General features: G+C 42.2%; 1 protein-coding gene across 1 annotated transcript in view; it reads right to left on the reverse strand.

Moving 5' to 3' along the window:
- Nucleotides 1–2,244: 2,244 nt before the first annotated feature.
- Nucleotides 2,245–20,401, reverse strand: part of nnt (nicotinamide nucleotide transhydrogenase) — a 71,627-nt gene continuing 53,470 nt past the window's right edge. Inside the window, exons 18-21 of the mRNA XM_014138232.3 lie at nucleotides 10,298–10,379; nucleotides 5,937–6,055; nucleotides 5,710–5,825; nucleotides 2,245–3,811 (exon numbers count right to left, since the gene is read on the reverse strand). Coding sequence (XP_013993707.1) covers nucleotides 3,665–3,811; nucleotides 5,710–5,825; nucleotides 5,937–6,055; nucleotides 10,298–10,379 — 464 coding nt within the window. The 3' untranslated portion in view covers nucleotides 2,245–3,664. The remainder of the gene's footprint in view (nucleotides 3,812–5,709; nucleotides 5,826–5,936; nucleotides 6,056–10,297; nucleotides 10,380–20,401) is intronic.

Consider the following 20,401-nt stretch of genomic DNA (forward strand, 5'->3'; position numbering starts at 1 on the left):
GGTTTCTAAAGTTTGTAATTTCCACTTTAAAATGTCAGACTTGATTTGCCCTAACAAAAAATATATCAACACCTACAAAAAAATGTCGATTGATTATAATCCACATTTCCTGTTGCTGCAGCATTATTTTCCTGCTAGTAAACTGGCTCAAATTAAAATCCTACATCTGTAGCATGCCTTCATTTATCTTTATCTTCACAGTGAAACTGCTTTGGCTGGGGCTTTTAAGAGAGTCCTGAATACACAGATTCTTTAAACAAGCCGTTTTCAGATCAGATACTGTCCAAGCTCATTATAGCTGGGCATTGAGAGGAGGAGGAAAATAAGAACAATTATGAAAGGAATTTCTCCAGCGGTAGAGCTTTACATGCTTACGTTGGCTCAATAATGTCACTTTAAAGTACATCCAGGAGGAGGTATAGTGCGACCAATACACAGATGAAATACTTTAGTACAACTTGCCTTGGTAGAAGTAGCATTTGAGGCCAAATGTATACAAGTAGGCCAACTTATTTAAATTCATCCGTTGGCCTGAAGGGATGATTTTATGATATGCAATACTGAAGTAAAACTTGTTTTGTTTTAAAGCAGTAGCATTTAAGGCCAAATGAATACAAATACCTATTCCATGTATCCTTTGGACTAATGGCAGATTGTATGATCATTGTATGATATGAAAAGAGCTGTTCTAAGGATGATAATGCACCCACAGTTTGATGGTTGGTTGCAAGGGCATTTCAGGCAAATGCCAGATGGGCTGTTCCATTTTTTGCCTATTGGGCCTAACTAGTATTGTTTTAGCAAAATTATATTTTTCTGGCAAAAAAATGGGGGGGGTTCAAGGAATAAAATGGGCCGGTGTGGGGGCCTCAATGAAAAACATGGTCCAGTATGTTAGAAATGCCAGAGACAATTTCTGGTCCCAGTCCGCCCCTGGTTGGTCGAGGAACATGGTCCAACAGAGAGAAGCCACATCCTTTGTGTCCACGGAGACAAACCACAGCGCAATCTAGTCACATTTGTGGTGAGGGAACCATGTACGCTTCACTCCAATCACACATTGTTTCATCTGGTGTTGTCTATGCAGGATCTTAATTTGAGCCAATTTATTACAGCAGCAACAGGAAATTTGAATTATGTGGATTATAATGGACATTTTTGTAGGGGCTGATACATTTTGTTGTAAGAGAAAATCAAGTCTGAAATGTCAAAGTGAAAATAACTAACTTCAGAAACCTTTTTAACCCTCAAATACACTACAAGTTTGAAATGTCCTGCATTGCTGGACAGTTCTTCGGCAACAGGCTGATCAAATTAAGATCCTACATCTGTAGCTTTCAGTGGAATCAAATGCACATGAGAGAAGTAATTTAGGTAGACTGCTGGCAAGAGTAATTGCAGAATAAACCAGAGAGCTACTTTGTGCTGATGAAGGAATCCTTGGCTTTGGGGAGAAGGAGAGAAATCATGCCATAACTGGGTGTGACTTACAGTGTGAGTGCATGTTGGGGAGAAAGGGGCATCATTGAACTGGACTTGAAATTGAAGGTCCCAAATAGCAATGCACATATCCAGATATATATTTTTTTTATATAAATAAACATTTGCTTATCATACAGTGAAAACATACTAACGCAGCAATACCCTCTGGAGAAATCGCATGCAAGGCCAAGGAAAACAAATCAATTGGCTTTCAATGAAACAGAAATGAAAGGCAATCCCAAGTGGATGGTGAGGATAAGGGTTGATTGTCACTACAGAAAATGTTCATGTTGGCTATCCTCCTATCCTTAGGCCCTGGAAAAATGCTGCTGGCCGAACAAAAGACTGCTTTAAGTAGGAGGTACAGTACGCCCGCCACCTAACCCTTATTTCAGTAACGTCACCTCTCCCCAAACAAGAGGCGGTTTCCCCCGAACGCCCTCACATGTCTGTCAAGAGGATCAGCAGAGATAGCAGGGTGTCTGAGTGCTACTTGTTACATGATGAAGTGACCCTCATGGCAAACGCATGCAATCCTAGCCATGTGAAATCTTCACTTACATGCCAGAAACTCCACCCCATGTATTGCTCACACACTCTCAGCCACACACAGCACAGCACACACACTCTCAGCCATACAACTGCCACCATCCATTTCTCTAAGTGTCTATTACAGCTTTAAGAACTTGTAACTCCATACATTAGAAACTAGCTATAAAATGGGTAAAAATCAACAAAAATGTGGAGACCTGACTTTCCAAGTGCCATTAAATCAAGGTTTATTTAGGGACGATGTTCCATGATAAACCAGAGAGAAAAACATTCACAGTATTTCATTCATCTCCCCACCATTAAAAAATGTGAACATTAGAAAGTTTTTGTGCAGCAAAACCTGCGTAATCCTTAACAACTATACAAATAGGTTCTTCTCTATACAAAAATACTTGTGGGAATTTCTTTTGCCATTTCTTCACAACTATTATTTTCAAAAATAATTGTTTCCCTCAAGTTGTTCTTTACTTTACCTCATGACTGAAAACTGGACAGAAATAGGGCAAATGACAATTTAACACCAACTAGGTCTGCTATGGCACCATGTGTAAGTGAATAACAACCCTTCATATGTTAACCTTTCTACGCAAAGCAAAATATAGCAAGACAGATACAAGTCTGGAAAGACGGTATTAGTGGAAGAACAGAATGGTTTACGAAGAAGAGAATGGAAGGCGAATTTGGTCGTGTTAGGAAGCTATGTAGAGGTAGGGATGTTGTCATGGTCAGTTTCTCTATAGAGTTGCATTGTATAAGGTCCCGGGAAGGAAACATCAGACAGTGATTCTGTCTAGATGAAGGCATAAGGAAAGAGCTTGGCACAGACATGGCAGGACTAACTAACCATTTGACAAATCAGCAATTCATAAATGTATCCATGCTAAATTAAGCCATAATTTCACAATTGATGATAAATTCTAACAGTCATATTATGATGCCCATCTTTTATTAAACTTAAATCTACACGGTTCCTTCAACATCTCTGTAGTGCTAAAAGGGGAAACTTAGCTGCGTGGCGGAGGGCCAACTGAAGCCACATTCACTAAATCCTTCTTCCGGAAGCTTCTAATCCCATGTAACACATTACCACTACATCACAAAGCTGGTCATTACACTAAGCACAGTCCACAAAACGCATTCAAGAAAGAAAAAAAAACATACAGTTAGTGATTAGAGTAACTATTACTGAAAATGGCTTTACATTGAAGTTAACAGTTGCTGCTAGGCCAAGGAGCTAAATGCAAATCAATTTGACACTTGTGGTTTGATTCGGTCAGGTCAAATACAAAAAATCTAACTACAGTATAAAACTGGAAAATGAACGAACATTGAAAAATCACAACAACAAAAAAAAGAAAATAAAAAAGGTGACACTTGCTTTGAAAAAGAGGGTGAGAAGAAAATGCTCCTGGTGAGAAAGAAGAGAACACCTACTCATCATCAAAGCAAACAACTGTTCAGAAAAAAAGGGAAGAGGAAAACTTGTTGCCAGGAGAGGAAATGACAACATTAATACATTAATGCTATGTCTAACTATTAGCTTGTTTGTGCCCATTCCTCTCCCCGTCTGGACGTGTGATGCCCTGGACCTCGGTCTGACAGGCCCGAGTCCTACTGGACCGGCCACGGCTCACTGGCTGGCCTCGCGGACTTTAGCCTGCAGCGCGTCGCAGGTCTTCTTGGCATCTCCAAGCAACATGGCTGTGTTGGGCTTGTAGAAGATGGGGTTGTCCACGGCAGCATAGCCCACTCCCAGAGAACGCTTCATTACAACCACCTAAGAGACAGCCCCCCCCCCCCCCCACACACACACACACACACACACACACACACACACACACACACACACGGCCTCAGCTAAGACATTTACACAACTGAGAAAAAAACACCTGATACATTGTTCTATCCTAAGTTTACAAATAATCAAAAGCAATGCAATCACCCAGTTGTTTTCTCTCTTCAAGCTCAAAATCATGATGTGGCAAATTAGCTAGAGCTCCACTGCTATACCACCTGGTCTAGTTTGGTAAAGACTTCAGATGTTAAACACTTATCCAAGAACAAACCCTTAACAGGGGTTGAAATGCTGCATGTCCTGTAGGTTGGAGATGGATGGGGAAGGGTTCCATTTGGAGGAGAATGGGGAGAAGAGTGTTTGTCTCACAACTAATGGGTACTTAAGTTGAAGCCATTTACAAAATGAAGCATCATTAGTGTCTGAAGCTGCAGTCTAGGCAGAGAGAGAAAGCAGGTCCTGGGAAATGGATTGGAGCATCCCGTGATTGTGAGCATGTGTGTTGGTGCCTGGAGGCACATAACGCAGCATTATAATTGAATAAGTAAAACCAGAGCAACGCTCTCAGCCACTAGCCTTTTACTCCTTGCTATCTAACACGCTGAATGATACTTGGAACAGAAGCGCCGCATATCAAGACACAAAAATCAACAGGCGGAACGTCGGAAACCCCTCAGCGGCAGGGGAGGATCAGTAGTGGCCAGGTGACTCAAGACACAGTGAATTGTTCCCATGCCACAGTCCCACCCACAAAACCTACTCTAAAACAAAACACTTACACATTCTAAGTTACACACTCCTACAAAAACACAAATAAGCATGTACTGAATCCCAAACACCCACTCTAACACGCTCCTGTGAGAGAGGACTGTAAAAATGGATCCCACTATGGCAGTGGTTCAGGCCAGGATTACAGTAAGCATCTGGGACACCCAGGCATGTCTACCCTAGCCGGTCTCAAGGCAGGGCCTCCCAGTCCTGACTTCCAGGCCAGCGAGGGTACAGTACCAAAGGAATGCCCTCTGCCTGCTCTGCCAAGCTTGGCTATGGTCGCATAGAGGAGCCCCGCCCAGTTTGTTTATATCTACAGCCAGACTGCACATAGAGCCCAGACCAGCACACCCACCCACTCTACAGTCTGACCGACCCCACACAGTATCACATAAACATGAGCCACAAGTGGAAGGTTATTAATTCAAGTGTCTGAGTCACTGAAGAACAATGAAAATAACATTTTCAACAGTAGTGCAGTGAGTCCAAGGGATGTAAACACACAGGTCACTCCGGCTCAGAGGGGTGGGAGGCTGGTAGTCTTAAAGCTCTATGATTTCCCAAGGGAACCTTTGGAAATGAGGGGTTTTAAAGTAGGGTGGTGAGGCATATGAATCCCACATTTAGGGAACGTTTCACTCGGACGCGCCAAAAATGTCATAATTCCAGAGGGAGTGAGTCACCACTAATGGAAGCTGTGTGAGATCTGCGCCTGCTTGAGCTACACCTAGGTAGGGGCCTATTGCCTCTGTAACAAAGAGTACGAGATGCATGTGTGTGTGCACACGCAAGTGTTTGCATGTGAAAAGAGGCCTGTCTCTCAAAGGGTGCATCCAAGTCTGGGACAGACTGGAACAGAAAATAAGAACAGCCTCTTTCTGAACCAATGTTAGTCGCTCAAGGAAGAAGTTAGCGAACCTCCAAAACTAACTTTCACCATGGAGAGAGCCAGATGAAATCCACTCAAGCCATTCTGTAACAGTCAGCATATGACGGGGCTGCAGTACCATTCTCCACACCTTTTTCCACTTTGAAGCGTGAAACCAATGGACTAGTGTAGGAAATATGGTACATCTTCCTTCTAGATCATGCAGCCCCCTCCATCTCACCTGTTTGGACTTCCACACTTCCAGGACAGGCATGCCAGCGATGATGGAGTTGGGATCCTCCAGGGCTGCAGAGTTCACTGTGTCGTTGGCACCGATCACCAGAACCAGGTCCGTTTCTGAGACACAGGGAAAGAGAATCACATTAGTTCACAACAAACCACAGAGACAATGGGGTAATTTGAAACATGAACACGTGAAGGGATAGATGAGGGTGAAAGCAAACATACCAGCAAAGTCCTCATTGATCTCCTCCATCTCCAGCACGATGTCATAGGGCACGCCCGCCTCAGCCAATAGCACGTTGAGCTGCCCAGGCATACGACCAGCCACGGGGTGGATACCAAACCTGCAAGAGAGAAGGATCACAATCTTATTCACCTCCACAGCTTGTGGCAATGCAAGGACAAGAAGGGTTAGGAAACCCTTGTAGCTGCAAGTATTATACTGTAATAGTTTGGCTATTGACCAAAGTTCCGAGATACTTTGGGATTTTGGCAATGAAGCCCTTTATCAGAGTCAGATGTATTTTAATGTCTTTTCATCCAGTATGAAGGAAGTTAGAGGTAGTTTCGCGAGCCATTGCTACCTAGCGTTAGCACACTGGCTGGAAGTCTATGGTAACAGCTAGCATGCTTCCAGTCACTGTGCTAACACTAGTTAGCAACTTCCTTCAAACTGCACACAGACACATAAAAATGGTATCCACGATGTCATCTAACTTTGGGGAAGTAGATAAAGGGCTTCAGTGCCAAAATCCCAAAGTACAGGATGGAGGGGCCATGATGTTAGTGGAGGGGCGGTTTGGGTTTGAGGGCCTGTTTTAATGTCAGAGGTCATAAAGGGCCTGAGAAGCAGGGGAAATGGGTTGAGGATGGAGGATAAGAGGGCCCTATGGATAGACACTGGAGCAGCAGGTTTATGACCAGAGATTAAAAGCAGAGATCAGAGCAGCTGCACTCCACTCATACTCAAATCAAATCAAATCTTAGTAGTCGCATGCGCCGAATACAACAGACCTTACAGTGAAATGCTTACTTACGAGCCCCTAACCAACAATGCAGTTAAAAAAAAAAAAAAATGAATAAGAACTAAAAAGTAACAAGTAATTAAAGAGCAGCAGTAAAATAACAATAGCGAGGCTATATACAGGGGGTACCGGTACAGAGTCAATGTGCAGGGGCACCGGTTAGTCAAGGTAATATGTACATGTAGGTAGAGTTATTCAAGAGACTATGCATAGAAGATGACAACAGAGTAGCAGTGGTGTAAAAGAGGGGGAGAGATGGTCTGGGTAGCCATTTGATTAGATGTTGGGGAGTCTTATGGCTTGGAGGTAGAAGCCTCTTGGACCTAGACTTGGCGGTACCACTTGCCGTGCGGTAGCAGAGAACAGTCTATGACTAGGGTGGCTGGAGTCTGACAATTTTAGGGCCTATTGCCTGAGTCGTTTCGTTCCCCCTCTCCTGCTCTCCCCAGACACTCATCTCCAGCCATTATCAATCAGTCCCTGATTTACACACGCATGTGCACACACACACACACAGTTGCTGTAGGAACTTTGCTACACACAAGGGTATTCAGTGTGCGGAGTTAAGTAACCGGTTAGCTACATCATGTAATACAATGCATTGCACATGTTACAGTGTTGAAATGGGAGGGGGCTTGGCTTTCACAAGAAAGGCTAATCAGAGCAACATCACACTGTGTGAATTAAATTATATTACTGATACATTAGGAACAATATCCATCTCTGGAGCTCCAAACAGTGGCAGCCCCATGTCCCGCCCTCATAGCAGCCCAACACCCCCACCCAATTATCCAGCCGAGAGGGAAGGGGAGGAGGAACGGGACTACAAAATATGGCCACTCTCTGGCCACCCACTTCCTCCTCTAATCAACTGCAAATGCTCTAAGTAGCAGCAGCTGCTGGAACCCCAGATCAAACAAATGAAAGAAAATTACAAAAGCTTCCGGTGAGCCTTTCCCCTTCCCTCCTCTCCTCTCTCCGGTGAACACATTCCTCCTTTTGCGCTGCTCTCCTCCTCTCTCCGCCCTTTTACCTTCCTCTCCTCTCCACAGTAAGCCTCAACCCTGTCCTTTCCTCTCCTGAGGAATTATTCTAAAATTGATTAAATTAAAACAAGTCTAACGTAACAAAATGTGGAAAAAGTCAAGGGGTCTGAATACTTTCCGAAGGCACTGTACACACAAAATATCTAATGAAGGGGTTAAGGCGATAGCTTTGGTTACAGTGCATTCTGAAATTATTCAGACACCTTTCATTTTTCCACATTTTGTTACGTTCCAGCATTTTATAAAATTAATATTATTTGTTTTCCTCATCAATCTACACACAATTCCCCATAATGACAAAGTGAACAGGTTTATAGACATTTTTGCAGATGTATTAAAAATAAACAAAAATCCCTTAATTACATAAGTATTCAGACCCTTTGTTATGAGACTCAATATAAAGCTCAGGAGAATCCTGTTTCTATTGATCATCCTAGAGATGTTTCTACAACTTGATTGGAGTCCACCTGTGGTAAATCCAATTGATTGGACATGATCTGGAAAGGCACACACCTGTCTATATAAAAGGTCCCACAGTTGACAGTGCATGTCAGAGCAAAAACCAAGCCAGTAGGTCGAATGAATTGTCTGTAGAGCTACGAGACAGGATTGTGTCGAGGCACAGGTCTGGGCAAGGGTACCAAAACATTTCTGAAGCAATGAAGGTTCCCAAGAACACAGTGGCCTTCATCATTCTTAAATGGAAAATGTTTGGAACCACCAAGACTCTTCCTACAGCTGGCCCCTGGCCAAACTGAGCAATCAGGGGAGAAAGGCCTTGGTCAGGGAGGTGACCAAGAACCAGATGGTCACTCTGACAGAGCTCCAGAATTCTTCTATGGGGATGGGAGAACCTTCCAGAAGGACAACAATCTCTGCAGCACTCCACCAATCAGGCCTTTATAGTAGAGTGGCCAGACGGATGCCACTCCTCAGTAAAAGGCACATGAACGCCCGCTTGGAGTTTGCCAAAATGCACCTACAAGAAACAAGATTCTCTGGTCTGATGAACCCAAGATTGACTCTTTGGCCTGAATGCCAAGAGTCACATCTGGAGGAAACCTGTCACCATCCCTACGGTGAAGCATGGTGGTGGCAGCATTTAGCTGTGGGGATATTTTTCCAACGGCAGGGACTGTGAGACTAGTCAGGATCGAGTAAAGATGAACGGAGAAAAGTACAGAGAGATCCTTGATGAAAACTTGCTCCAGAGCACTCAGGACCTCAGACTGGGGTGAAGGTTCACCTTCCAACAGGACAACAACCCTAAGCACACAGCCAAGAGAATGCAGGAGTGGCTCTGGGACAAGTCTCTGAATGTCCATGAGTGGCCCAGCCAGAGCCCGGACTTGAACCCGATCGAAGAGACCTAAAAATAGCTGTGCAGCGACACTCCCCATCCAACCTGACAGAGCTAGAGAGGATCTGCAGAGAATGGGAGAAACTCCCCAAATACAGGTGTGCCAAGCTTGTAGCGTCATACCAAAGAAGACTCGAGGCTGTAATCTGCAAAAGGTGCTTCAACAAAGTACTGAGTAAAGGGTCTGAATACTTATGTAAATGTGATATTTCAAAAACTGTTTTTGCTTTGTCATCATGGGGTATTGTGTGTAGATTGATGAGAAAAAAAAATACATTTTAGAATAAGGTTGTAACATAAAATGTGGAAAAAGTCAAAGGGTCTGAATACTTTCACCAGGGTAATGAAGGTGTTAGGGCCAATTTCCCTCCATTTTTTCCCGGCACTGAGTACATTTCAGGTCTGCTGAGCGTAAACTTGAACGTTGTGAAAATTCTTTGCATCTTCCGGCGCGTTTACAGTGAACACTGAGGATGTACCTGCTTTAAGTTTACAGTTTTAACAGTGGCTCATAATGTATGCCTACCAGAGTGGCCTATCATCCAAAACAATGGAGAAAAAGCCATCATTACATTTTAACATGGAAATAGTTGTTCTATCATTCAGCCTACAGTAGCAGCCATTGTGTGGTGTTCAATGCCTACATTCCATGAGACTTAAAAAAAATAAATACATGCAGGACTTGACATTAACCTGCTAATCTGCATGTCTTTCAGACAAGGTGACTGAAAATGTTTGATGCAAGAAACCACTTTACAAAATAAAATGAGTTATTATTCCCATACCATTATTACAGAGAATCAGACAAATTATTCTATGCTCTGCCTATTGGCTACTTAGCTTATTAAGGACCGTCTCAAAATACAACACTTCCCCTTTAAGACAAAAAAAAGCCCTTTACCTGACTCGCTATTCAAAGATGCACACATTTTGTGCTCTTGTTGGAAGCAACCACTCCCCCACTGTTGACTAGAAATGAGTTATAACTGTGCTAATAACTCACTAACTAGCAAAGAATATGAACAAATGTACACACGTGGCTAAATGCAGCTCTCACTTAGATTTCAAAACAAGCGTAGGGTTGGTTATCTGTTTACCAGGGTAATGAAGGGGTTAGGGCCATAGCTTTGATTATCCTTTTACCAGGACCCTCACCTGACTTTCTTGCCCTGCTCCTGCAGCATCTTGACCAGTTCAGCGATGGGGTACTGGGCCTTGGCAGCACACAGACCATAACCTGAAGGACAAGAACACAGACAGTGAGGGAACCCAGTCTTCCGTAAAAACTAGCAGCTTTCAAAATAACATTTTCACATCTGCTTTGAAAACCTGTGAAAAACTGACTTCTACCTCTGAATTGTGATTAAAAAAAATGCTTGTAGAAATATCAAACATACTCAGGCAATCCCAGAGATTCTGACCCGGACATTGATATTTTGATGCTTAAAACACACTGGCATAAATCCCTATCAAGCTTGCTTCAAAAGAATCAAATAATCCTAATATAAACAGTTTGAACATTTCGGAAATAAATGTTATTTCTCCGTTTTTGGTTTTGACAACAGGTATCTGGGCACTGTGAAACTGATCAAACCTGAACAGTGATAACAAGAAAGTTATTCAAACCAACATATCCCAGCAATAGGGAATTAGGGAGTTTTTCTGTTGAGTATAATTTTAGAGGACCAGCGGATACCCAGAGGATGTCTGAGGGCTCAGGCATAAACAAGTCTACTAACCTACTTTATCTGCATGGTTGGGCTTAAATTGCAGAATATGGTTTTGATAATAATCCTGCATACAAGGGGAGCTCTTTCCTCTCATTTCAACAAGACCGGAGGTAAAATAACAGAGCCTTTTATTTTATAAAAAAATAAACAAACGCTGTAAAATAAACAGAAAGGACATCAAGGCTGAAAATAAAAATCAGTTGTGAAATGATTTCAAATCCCTTTATCTGAAGAAGTTCAGTGGGAGCATGTGCAGGATTCTGGAGAAGTGCAAACAGCAATCAATTATGTTACTGTTAAAGGAGCAATCTGTGATTGCTATGTCCATTTTGGACTTTAAAACTGATGATACATGGGCATTGATTCTTCAAAAATATAATTTATAAAATGCCACATGAGTTTCCAACTGCAGATTGCCCATGTAAGGATGATGGTATCAAAGTACTGAAGGAAAATTACTTATTTTGCAAAACAAAGATAGTGGGATTTTCATACACGTACAGTGCGTTCAGAATGTATTAATCCCCCTTGACTTATTCCACATTTTGTTGTGCTACAGTCTGCAGTCAAAATAGATTTAATAAAAACAATTATCACCCATCTACACACAATACCCCATAATGAAAAAGTGAAAAAGATTTATTTTCTGGGCAAATTTATAGAAAAGCAAATAAAGAAATGTTTTATTTACATACAGTGTTCATCCCCCTTGGCATTTTTCCTATTTTGTTGCCTTACAACCTGGAATTAAAATGGATAATTTGGGGGATTGGATCATTTGATTTACACAACATGCCTACCACTTTGAAGATGCATTTTTTTTTTATTGTGAAACAAACAAGACAAAAAAACAGAAAACTTGAGCGTGCATAACTATTCACCCCCCCTAAAGTCACATCTAGCTACTGGGATTTTTGCCCATTCTTCAAGGCAAAACTGCTCCAGCTCCTTCAAGTTGGATGGCTTCCGCTGGTGTACAGCAATCTTTAAGTCATACCACAGATTCTCAATTGGAATGAGGTCTGGGCTTTGACTAGGCCATTACAAGACATTTAATTGTTTCCCCTTAAAAACCACTTGAGTGTTGCTTTAGCAGTATGCTTAGGGTCATTGTCCTGCTGGAAGGTGAACCTCTGTCTTCCATAGATTTGAGGCTGGGACAAACAGGTTTCCTTCAAGAATTTCCCTGTATTTAGCGACATCCATCATTCCTTCAATTCTGACCATTTTCCCAGTCCCTGCCAATGAAAAACATCCCCACAGCATGATTTCGCCACCATGCCTCACTGTGGGGATGATGTTCTTGGGGTGTTGAGAGGTGTTGGATTTGCGCCAGACATAGCGTTTTCCTTGATGGCCAAAAAGCTACATTTTTTGTCTCATCTGTACCTTCTTCAATATGTTTGGGGAGTCTCCCACATGCCTTTTGGCGAACAACAAATGTGTTTGCTTATTTTTTTCTTTAAGCAATGCTTTTCTTCTTGGCCACTCTTCCGTAAAGCCCAGCTCTGTGGAGTGTACGGCTTAAAGTGGTCCTATGGACAGATACTGCAATCTCCGCTGTGGAGCTTCGCAGCTCCTTCAAGGTTATCTTTGGTCTCTTTGTTGCATCTCTGATTAATTCCCTCCTTGCCTGGTCCATGAGTTTTGGTGGACGGCCCTCTCGTGGCAGGTTTGTTGTGGTGCCATATTCTTTCCATTTTTTAATAATGGATTTAAATGGTGCTCAGTGGGATGTTCAAAGTTTTGGATATTTTTTATAACCCAACCCTGATCTGTACATCTCCACAACTTTGTCTCTGACCTGTTTGGAGAGCTCCTTGGTCTTCATGGTGCAGCTTGCTTGGTGTTGCCCCTTGCTTAGTGGTGTTGCAGACTCTGGGGCCTTTCGGAACAGGTGTATATATATACTGAGATCATGTGACACTTAAATCAAGTCCATCTTTGTGCAATCTAACTAATTATGTGACTGGTTGCACCAGATCTTATTTATGGGCTTCATAGCAAAGGGAGTGAATAGTTTTTTTCCCCCATTTCCCTTCAACAATGTCCATTACATGAAATTCAAATAAAAATCCATTTAAATTACAGGTTGTAATGCAACAAAATAGGAAAAACGCCAAGGGGAATGAATACTTTTGCAAGGCACTAAGTATTCACACCCTTGAGTCAATACATGTTAGAATCACCTTTGGCAGCGATTACAGCTGTGAGTCTTTCCCTTAAGTCTAGAAGACCTGGATTGTACAATATTTGCCCATTATTGTTTTAATTCTTCAAGCTTTGTCAAGTTGGTTGTTGATCATTGCTTGACAGCCATTTAAGTCTTGCAATATATTTTCTAGATGATTTAAGTTCAAACTAACTAGGCCACTCAGGAACATTCAATGTCGTCTTGGTAACCAACTCCTAGTCTTTTAGGTTATTGTCCTGCTGAAAGGTGTATTTGCTCCCAGTGTCTGGTGGAAAGCAGACTGAACCAGGTTTTCCCTCTAGGATTTTGCCTGTACTTAGCTCTATTCCATTTCTTTTTATCCTAAAAAAAGAACTTTGCGGATGACAAGCATACACATAGCATGATGCAACCACCACCATGTTTGAAAATATGAAAAGTGGTACTCAGTGATGTGTTGGATTCTTCCCAAACACTATTCTGGACATAAAGTTAATTTCTTTGCCATATTTTTTGTAGTTTTACTTTAGTGCCTTTTTGCAAACAGGACGCATGTTTTTTCACATTTGTCTTCTGTACAGGCTTCCTTCTCTTCATGCTGTCATTTAGGTTAGTATTGTGGAGTAACTAAAATGTTGATGATCCATCCTCATTTTTCTCCTATCACAGCAATTAAACTCTGATTTAAAGACACCATTGGCCTTATGGTGAAACCCCTGAGCGGTTTTCTTCATCTCCCGCAACTGAGTTAAAAAGGACACCTGTATCTTAGTGACTGGGTGTATCAATACACCATCCAAAGAGTAATTAATAACTTCACCATGCTCAAATGGATATTTAATGTTGGTGTTTTTTTTAGTTTTTTTTAACACATCTACCAATAGGTGGCGGTCTTTGCAAGGCATTGGAAAACCTCCCTGGTCTTGATGGTTGAATCAGTATTTGAGATGAGGTAGTCAAGATATATTAGCGTTTTCATTTTTAATGAATTTGTAAAAATGTCAATACAAATTATTCCACTTTGACATTGAGGTGTGTGTAGGCCAGTGACACAAAATCTCAATTTAATCCATTTTAAATTCAGGCTGTAAGACAACAAAATGTGGAAAAAGTGAAGGGGTGTGAATACTTTCGGAAGGCACTGTATATTGTCAAAATGTGTACATTATAAGCTGTAAGAGCACATGAATTGCTCCAGTATGTGTGGTTGGCTGAACATTTGACTTACCAAGTAAGTCTTTACTCACTGTTCTTCACCATTCCAAAGCCAACCGAGGCCTGTCAAACACGATACGGACCATCAACACTCATCTGTCATATGGCCCGTGCAGAGTTCAGAAACCTCTCACTGAAATTAGCACCATCCAAGAGAGAAACAATAATTCAAAGCAAATGGACAATTTAAAGCCTCAATTGCTGTTAACGATGTTTGATGGGCCTGTCACAACAGCCGTCAAATACTCGGCTTTAAACACAGCATGTTGCACTGAACATGTCTGTCTACAGTCCATTCTTGCTTCTTAATGAATTATTATTTAATTTTTTTAATAATACGGACTCAAACACAAGGCTTTCTCCTAACGTAAACAAGCCCGTCCAGACAAGACCCATGTTTATAAAAAAAAAAAAAAAAAAGTCTTAAACGTTTCCACAGATGTCAATCAAGAAAAGTGACTGCGACTGGTCCAATTATTGGAAATGTGAACAGGAAAACAAGACTGCCCCAGTTCCAGCCTGGTGTAGTGTCGTGCACTGGAGTCAGATGGAGAACCTGGGACCCACTGACAAACCACAACACAGCAAGCAACAGTGAAACAGTGCACCATAACACCAGGCCTCAGAAGCTGAGGATCACCTTTCAGTCTGGCAGTACTAGTTGGCAGATAAACACCAGGTAAATTGGAGAAATTACATTTTAGTCATTTAGCAGATGCTCTTTTCCAGAGCGACTTACAGTAGTGAATGCATACATTTCATGATTTTTTTTTGTACTGGCCCCCCGTGGGAATCGAACCCACAACCCTGGCGTTGCACACACCATGCTGGCGTTGCAAACACCATGCTCTACCAACTGAGCCACAAATTAGGAGATGATGCTTGAAAATATTGTTCGCATACAAAAAAAAGTCTGGGTTTGCAGTAGTCAGTTAGACCACTGTGTACTTTGAGGATTCAGAACATCCTCCACAATAGATACATAGATCCTAACTCTCCCCCACTGTCTACAGAGGCCCATGGTTTAGATCCATGTTAGATAGACAGGGTCTAACCATCTAATGTCTGGGTCAGGACACCCTAGGGTTGAGCCTTGCTGGACGGCTGGAAGGCCAGGGGTATTGTGTTGTGCTTGGCCCCATATGCTTGTTTACTCTGGAGTGGCCATATTTTTATATTTACTTTCTCTTCATTTATCCTCCCACATCTCATCGCCACTCCATCTGTCCATCCTGTCATCTGTCCTGGGGTGATGAATAAAACGAGTTATAAATCTGTCACTCTGTTCTTTGTGCAGCAGTTCTATGCTTCCCATTCTTAAGTTTAGTTTTTGCATCTTTAAATGTCACTTTTGCCCACCAGCTTCAAACAGCTGAAAATACAATATTTTGGGATATTGAAAATATATTTCACAGCGGTTTAGGTGGTACAATGACTACACATCACTTTGTTACAAACACTGAAATTAGGCTAACTATTAGATATTTTGCAACCAGGAAATGGCAAGGCGTTTTCTGCAAGTGAGAAGTAGGCATTAGTCTGAAGCTTAAAAATAAAGGAAATTCACAAGTACCACAATGCCTACTTTACCCATGGTCTACCATGGTTTTCCAGGACATAGCTTTGGCCTACTACAGTAGCTATGTTAATCTACTGTACTTCAAACAATGTGTAGACAGGTTGTTTAGGATTCAAACCTTCTCAAAACAGCCCAATTCATTCTCTTAGAGGTGCTCCCGCAATAAATGTAATATGTATTGCATACACTCTAAAATATTGGATTCTTCACACCAATCTCATTCCACTACCTTTTCAATATTTTAGAAACGAAAGCAAGCTTTGCTTATATACTTACAAGACGATCAAGCTTGATTGAGTGGGCTGTTTTGTCTTGTACTAATGTTGTGCCTTAAAACTTTATTTTAGCAATACATGTCATTGAGAAAAATATATATTTCAAAACATCTATTTTGGTCAGAAGGTGCACAACATAACAGGTATAACATAACAGGTGGTGTGTTGGACACAGAGGACTGTAGAGCTTGTCTGCACTCCTGATTTCTGTAATCGTTAGCTTACCTGTGTAATATTGACATAAGCTCAGAACCACTTGTTTTGCAAACATGGTCCTATTTTTGAATTACTTTGCTGATCAATGGACAGTTCATTACCTCTGTCAAATGCATAAAAGATGGTGACGCTACAATATACATTTACAATAGGACAATATCTAAAATACGTACATACTAATGAGAATACGCACATTACTGTTCAAAAGTTTGGGGTCACTTAGAAATTCTTGTTTTTGAAAGAAAAGCACATTATTTGTCCATTAAAATAACATCAAATTGATGAGAAATACAGTGTAGACATTGTTAATGTTGTAAATGACTATTAGCTGGAAACGGGATGGTGGCCTTCTAGGTAGAGTTGCAAAGAAAAAGCCATATCTCAGACTGGCCAAAAAAAGAAAAGATTAAGATGGGCAAAAGAACATGGACAGAGGAACTCTGCCTAGAAGGGAAGCGTCGCGGAGTTGCCTCTTCACTGTTGACGTTGAGACTGGTGTTTTGCGGGTACTATTTAATGAAGCTGCCAGTTGAGAACTTGTGAGGTGTCTGTTTCTCAAACTAGACACTAATGTACTTGTCCTCTTGCTCAGTTGTGCACCAGGGCCTCCCACTCTTTCTATTCTGGTTAGAGCCAGTTTATACTGTTCTGTGACAGGAGTAGTACACATCGTTGTACCAGATCTTCAGATTCCCGGCAATTTCTCACATGGAATAGCCTTCATTTCTCAGAACAAGAATAGACTGACGAGTTTCAGAAGAAAGGTATTTGTTTCTGGCCATTTTGAGCCTGTAATCGAACCAACAAATGCTGATGCTCCAGATATTCAACTAGTCTAAAGAAGGACGTTAATTGCTTCTTTAAATCAGTTCTGATGTCTACACTATCATTCTACAATGTAGAAAATAGTGAAAATAAAGAAAAACCCTTGAATGCGTAGGTCTGTCAACTTCTGACTGGAACAGTGTGTGTGTGGAAGTAGGAAGTTGACAAACACTTAGGTTGCAGTCATTAAAACTCATTTTCAACCACTCCACAAATTTCTTGTTAACAAACTATAGTTTTGGCAAGTCGGTTAGGACATCTACTGTGTGCAAAACACAAGTAATTTTTCCAACAATTGTTTACAGACAGATTATTTTACTTATAATTCACTGTATCACAATCCCAGTTGGTCTGAAGTTTACATACACCAAGTTGACTGTGCCTTTAAACAGCTTGGACAATTCCCCAAAATGTCATGGCTTTAGAAGCTTCTGATAGGCTAATTGACATCATTTGAGTCAATTGGAGGTGTACTTGTGGATGTATTTCATAGCCGATCTTCAAACTCAGTTCCTCGTTGATTGACATGGGAAAACCAAAAGAAATCAGCCAAGACCTCGGAAAATAATTGTAGAACTCCACAAGTCTGGTTCATCCTTGGGAGCAATTTCCAAAAACCTGAAGGTACCACGTTAATCTGTACAAACAATAGTACGCAAGTATGAACACCATGGGACCACGCAGCCGTCATACCGCTCAGGAAGGAGATGTGTTCTGTCTCCTAGAGATGACTGTACTTTGGTACGAAAACTGCAAATCAATCCCAGAACAACAGCAAAGGACCTTGTGAAGAGGCTAGAGGAAACAGGTACAAAAGTATCTATATCCACAGTAAAACAAGTCCTATATCGACATAACCTGAAAGGCCGCTCGGCAAGGAAGAAGCCACTGCTCCAAAACCGCCATAAAAAAGCCAGACTACATATTGCAACTGCACATGGGGACAAAGATGGTACTTTTTGGAGAAATGTCCTCTGGTCTGATGAAACAAAAATAGAACTGTTTGGCCATAATGACCATCGTTATGTTTGGAGGAAAAAGGGGGAGGCTTGCAAGCCGAAGAACACCATCCCAACCGTGAAGCACGGGGTGGCAGCATCATGTTGTGGGGGTGCTTTGCTGCAGGAGGGACTGGTGCACTTCACAAAATAGATGGCATCATGAGGGATGAAAATGATGTGGATATATTGAAGCAACATCTCAAGACATCAGTCAGGAAGTTAAAGCTTGGTCGCAAACGGGTCTTCTAAATAGACAATGACCCCAAGCATACTTCCAAAGTTGTGGCAAAACGGCTTAAGGACAACAAAGTCAAGCTATTGGCGTGGTCATCACAAAGCCCTGACGTCAGTCTCATAGAAAATTTGTGGGCAGAACTGAAAAAGCGTGTGCGAGCAAGGAGGCCTACAAACCTGATTCAGTTACACCAGCTCTGTCAGAAGAAATGGGCCAAAATTCACCCAACTTATTGTGGGAAGCTTGTGGAAGGCTACCCAAAATGTTTGACCCAAGTTAAACAATTTAAAGGCAATGCTACCAAATAGTAATTGAGTGCATGTAAACTTCTGACCCACTGGGAATGTGATGAAAAAAAATAAAAGCTGAAATAAATAATTCTCTATCATTATTCTGACATTTCACATTATATATATATATTATATATATATATATATATATATATACATACATACACACACACACACACACACACACACACACACACACACACACACACACACTGTTCAGAAAAAGGGAACACTAAAATAACACATCCTAGATCTGAATGAATGAAATAATCTTATTAAATACTTTTTTCTTTACATAGTTGAATGTGCTGAAAACAAAAATCACACAAAAATAATCAATGGAAATCCAATTTATCAACCCATGGAGGTCTGGATTTGGAGTCACACTCAAAATTAAAGTGGAAAACCACACTACAGGCTGATCCAACTTTGATGTAATGTCCTTAAAACAAGTCAAAATGAGGCTCAGTAGTGTGTGTGGCCTCCACGTGCCTGTATGACCTCCCTACAACGCCTGGGCATGCTCCTGATGAGGTGGCGGATGGTCTCCTGAGGGATCTCCTCCCAAACCTGGACTAAAGCATCCGCCAACTCCTGGACAGTCTGTGGTGCAACATGGCGTTGGTGGATGGAGCGAGACATGATGTCCCAGATGTGCTCAATTGGATTCAGGTCTGGGGAACGGGCGGGCCAGTCCATAGCATCAATGCCTTCCTCTTGCAGGAACTGCTGACACACTCCAGCCACATGAGGTCTAGCATTGTCTTGCATTAGGAGGAACCCAGGGCCAACCGCACCAGCATATGGTCTCACAAGGGGTCTGAGGATCTCATCTCGGTACCTAATGGCAGTCAGGCTACCTCTGGCGAGCACATGGAGGGCTGTGCGGCCCCCCAAAGAAATGCCACCCTACACCATGACTGACCCATTGCCAAACCGGTCATGCTGGAGGATGTTGCAGGCAGCAGAACGTTCTCCACGGCGTCTCCAGACTCTGTCACATGTGCTCAGTGTGAACCTGCTTTCATCTGTGAAGAGCACAGGGCGCCAGTGGCGAATTTGCCAATCTTGGTGTTCTCTGGCAAATGCCAAACGTCCTGCACGGTGTTGGGCTGTAAGCACAACCCCCACCTGTGGACGTCGGGCCCTCATGGAGTCTGTTTCTGACCGTTTGAGCAGACACATGCACATTTGTGGCCTGCTGGAGGTCATTTTGCAGGCCTCTGGCAGTGCTCCTCCTGCTCCTCCTTGCACAAAGGCGGAGGTAGCGGTCCTGCTGCTGGGTTGTTGCCCTCCTACGGCCTCCTTCACGTCTCCTGATGTACTGGCCTGTCTCCTGGTAGCGCCTCCATGCTCTGGACACTACGCTGACAGACACAGCAAACATTCTTGCCACAGCTCGCATTGATGTGCCATCCTGGATGAGCTGCACTACCTGAGCCACTTGTGTGGGTTGTAGACTCCGTCTCATGCTACCACTAGAGTGAAAGCACCGCCAGCATTCAAAAGTGACCAAAACATCAGCCAGGAAGCATAGGAACTGAGAAGTGGTCTGTGGTCTCCACCTGCAGAACCACTCTTTTATTGGGGGTGTCTTGCTTATTGCCTATAATTTCCACCTGTTGTCTATTCCATTTGCACAACAGCATGTGAAATTTATTGTCAATCAGTGTTGCTTCCTAAGTGGACAGTTTGATTTCACAGAAGTGTGATTGACTTG

Source organism: Salmo salar, chromosome 13, assembly GCF_965601325.2.
Source record: "Salmo salar chromosome 13, fSalSal1, whole genome shotgun sequence".
Lineage (NCBI taxonomy): Eukaryota > Metazoa > Chordata > Actinopteri > Salmoniformes > Salmonidae > Salmo > Salmo salar.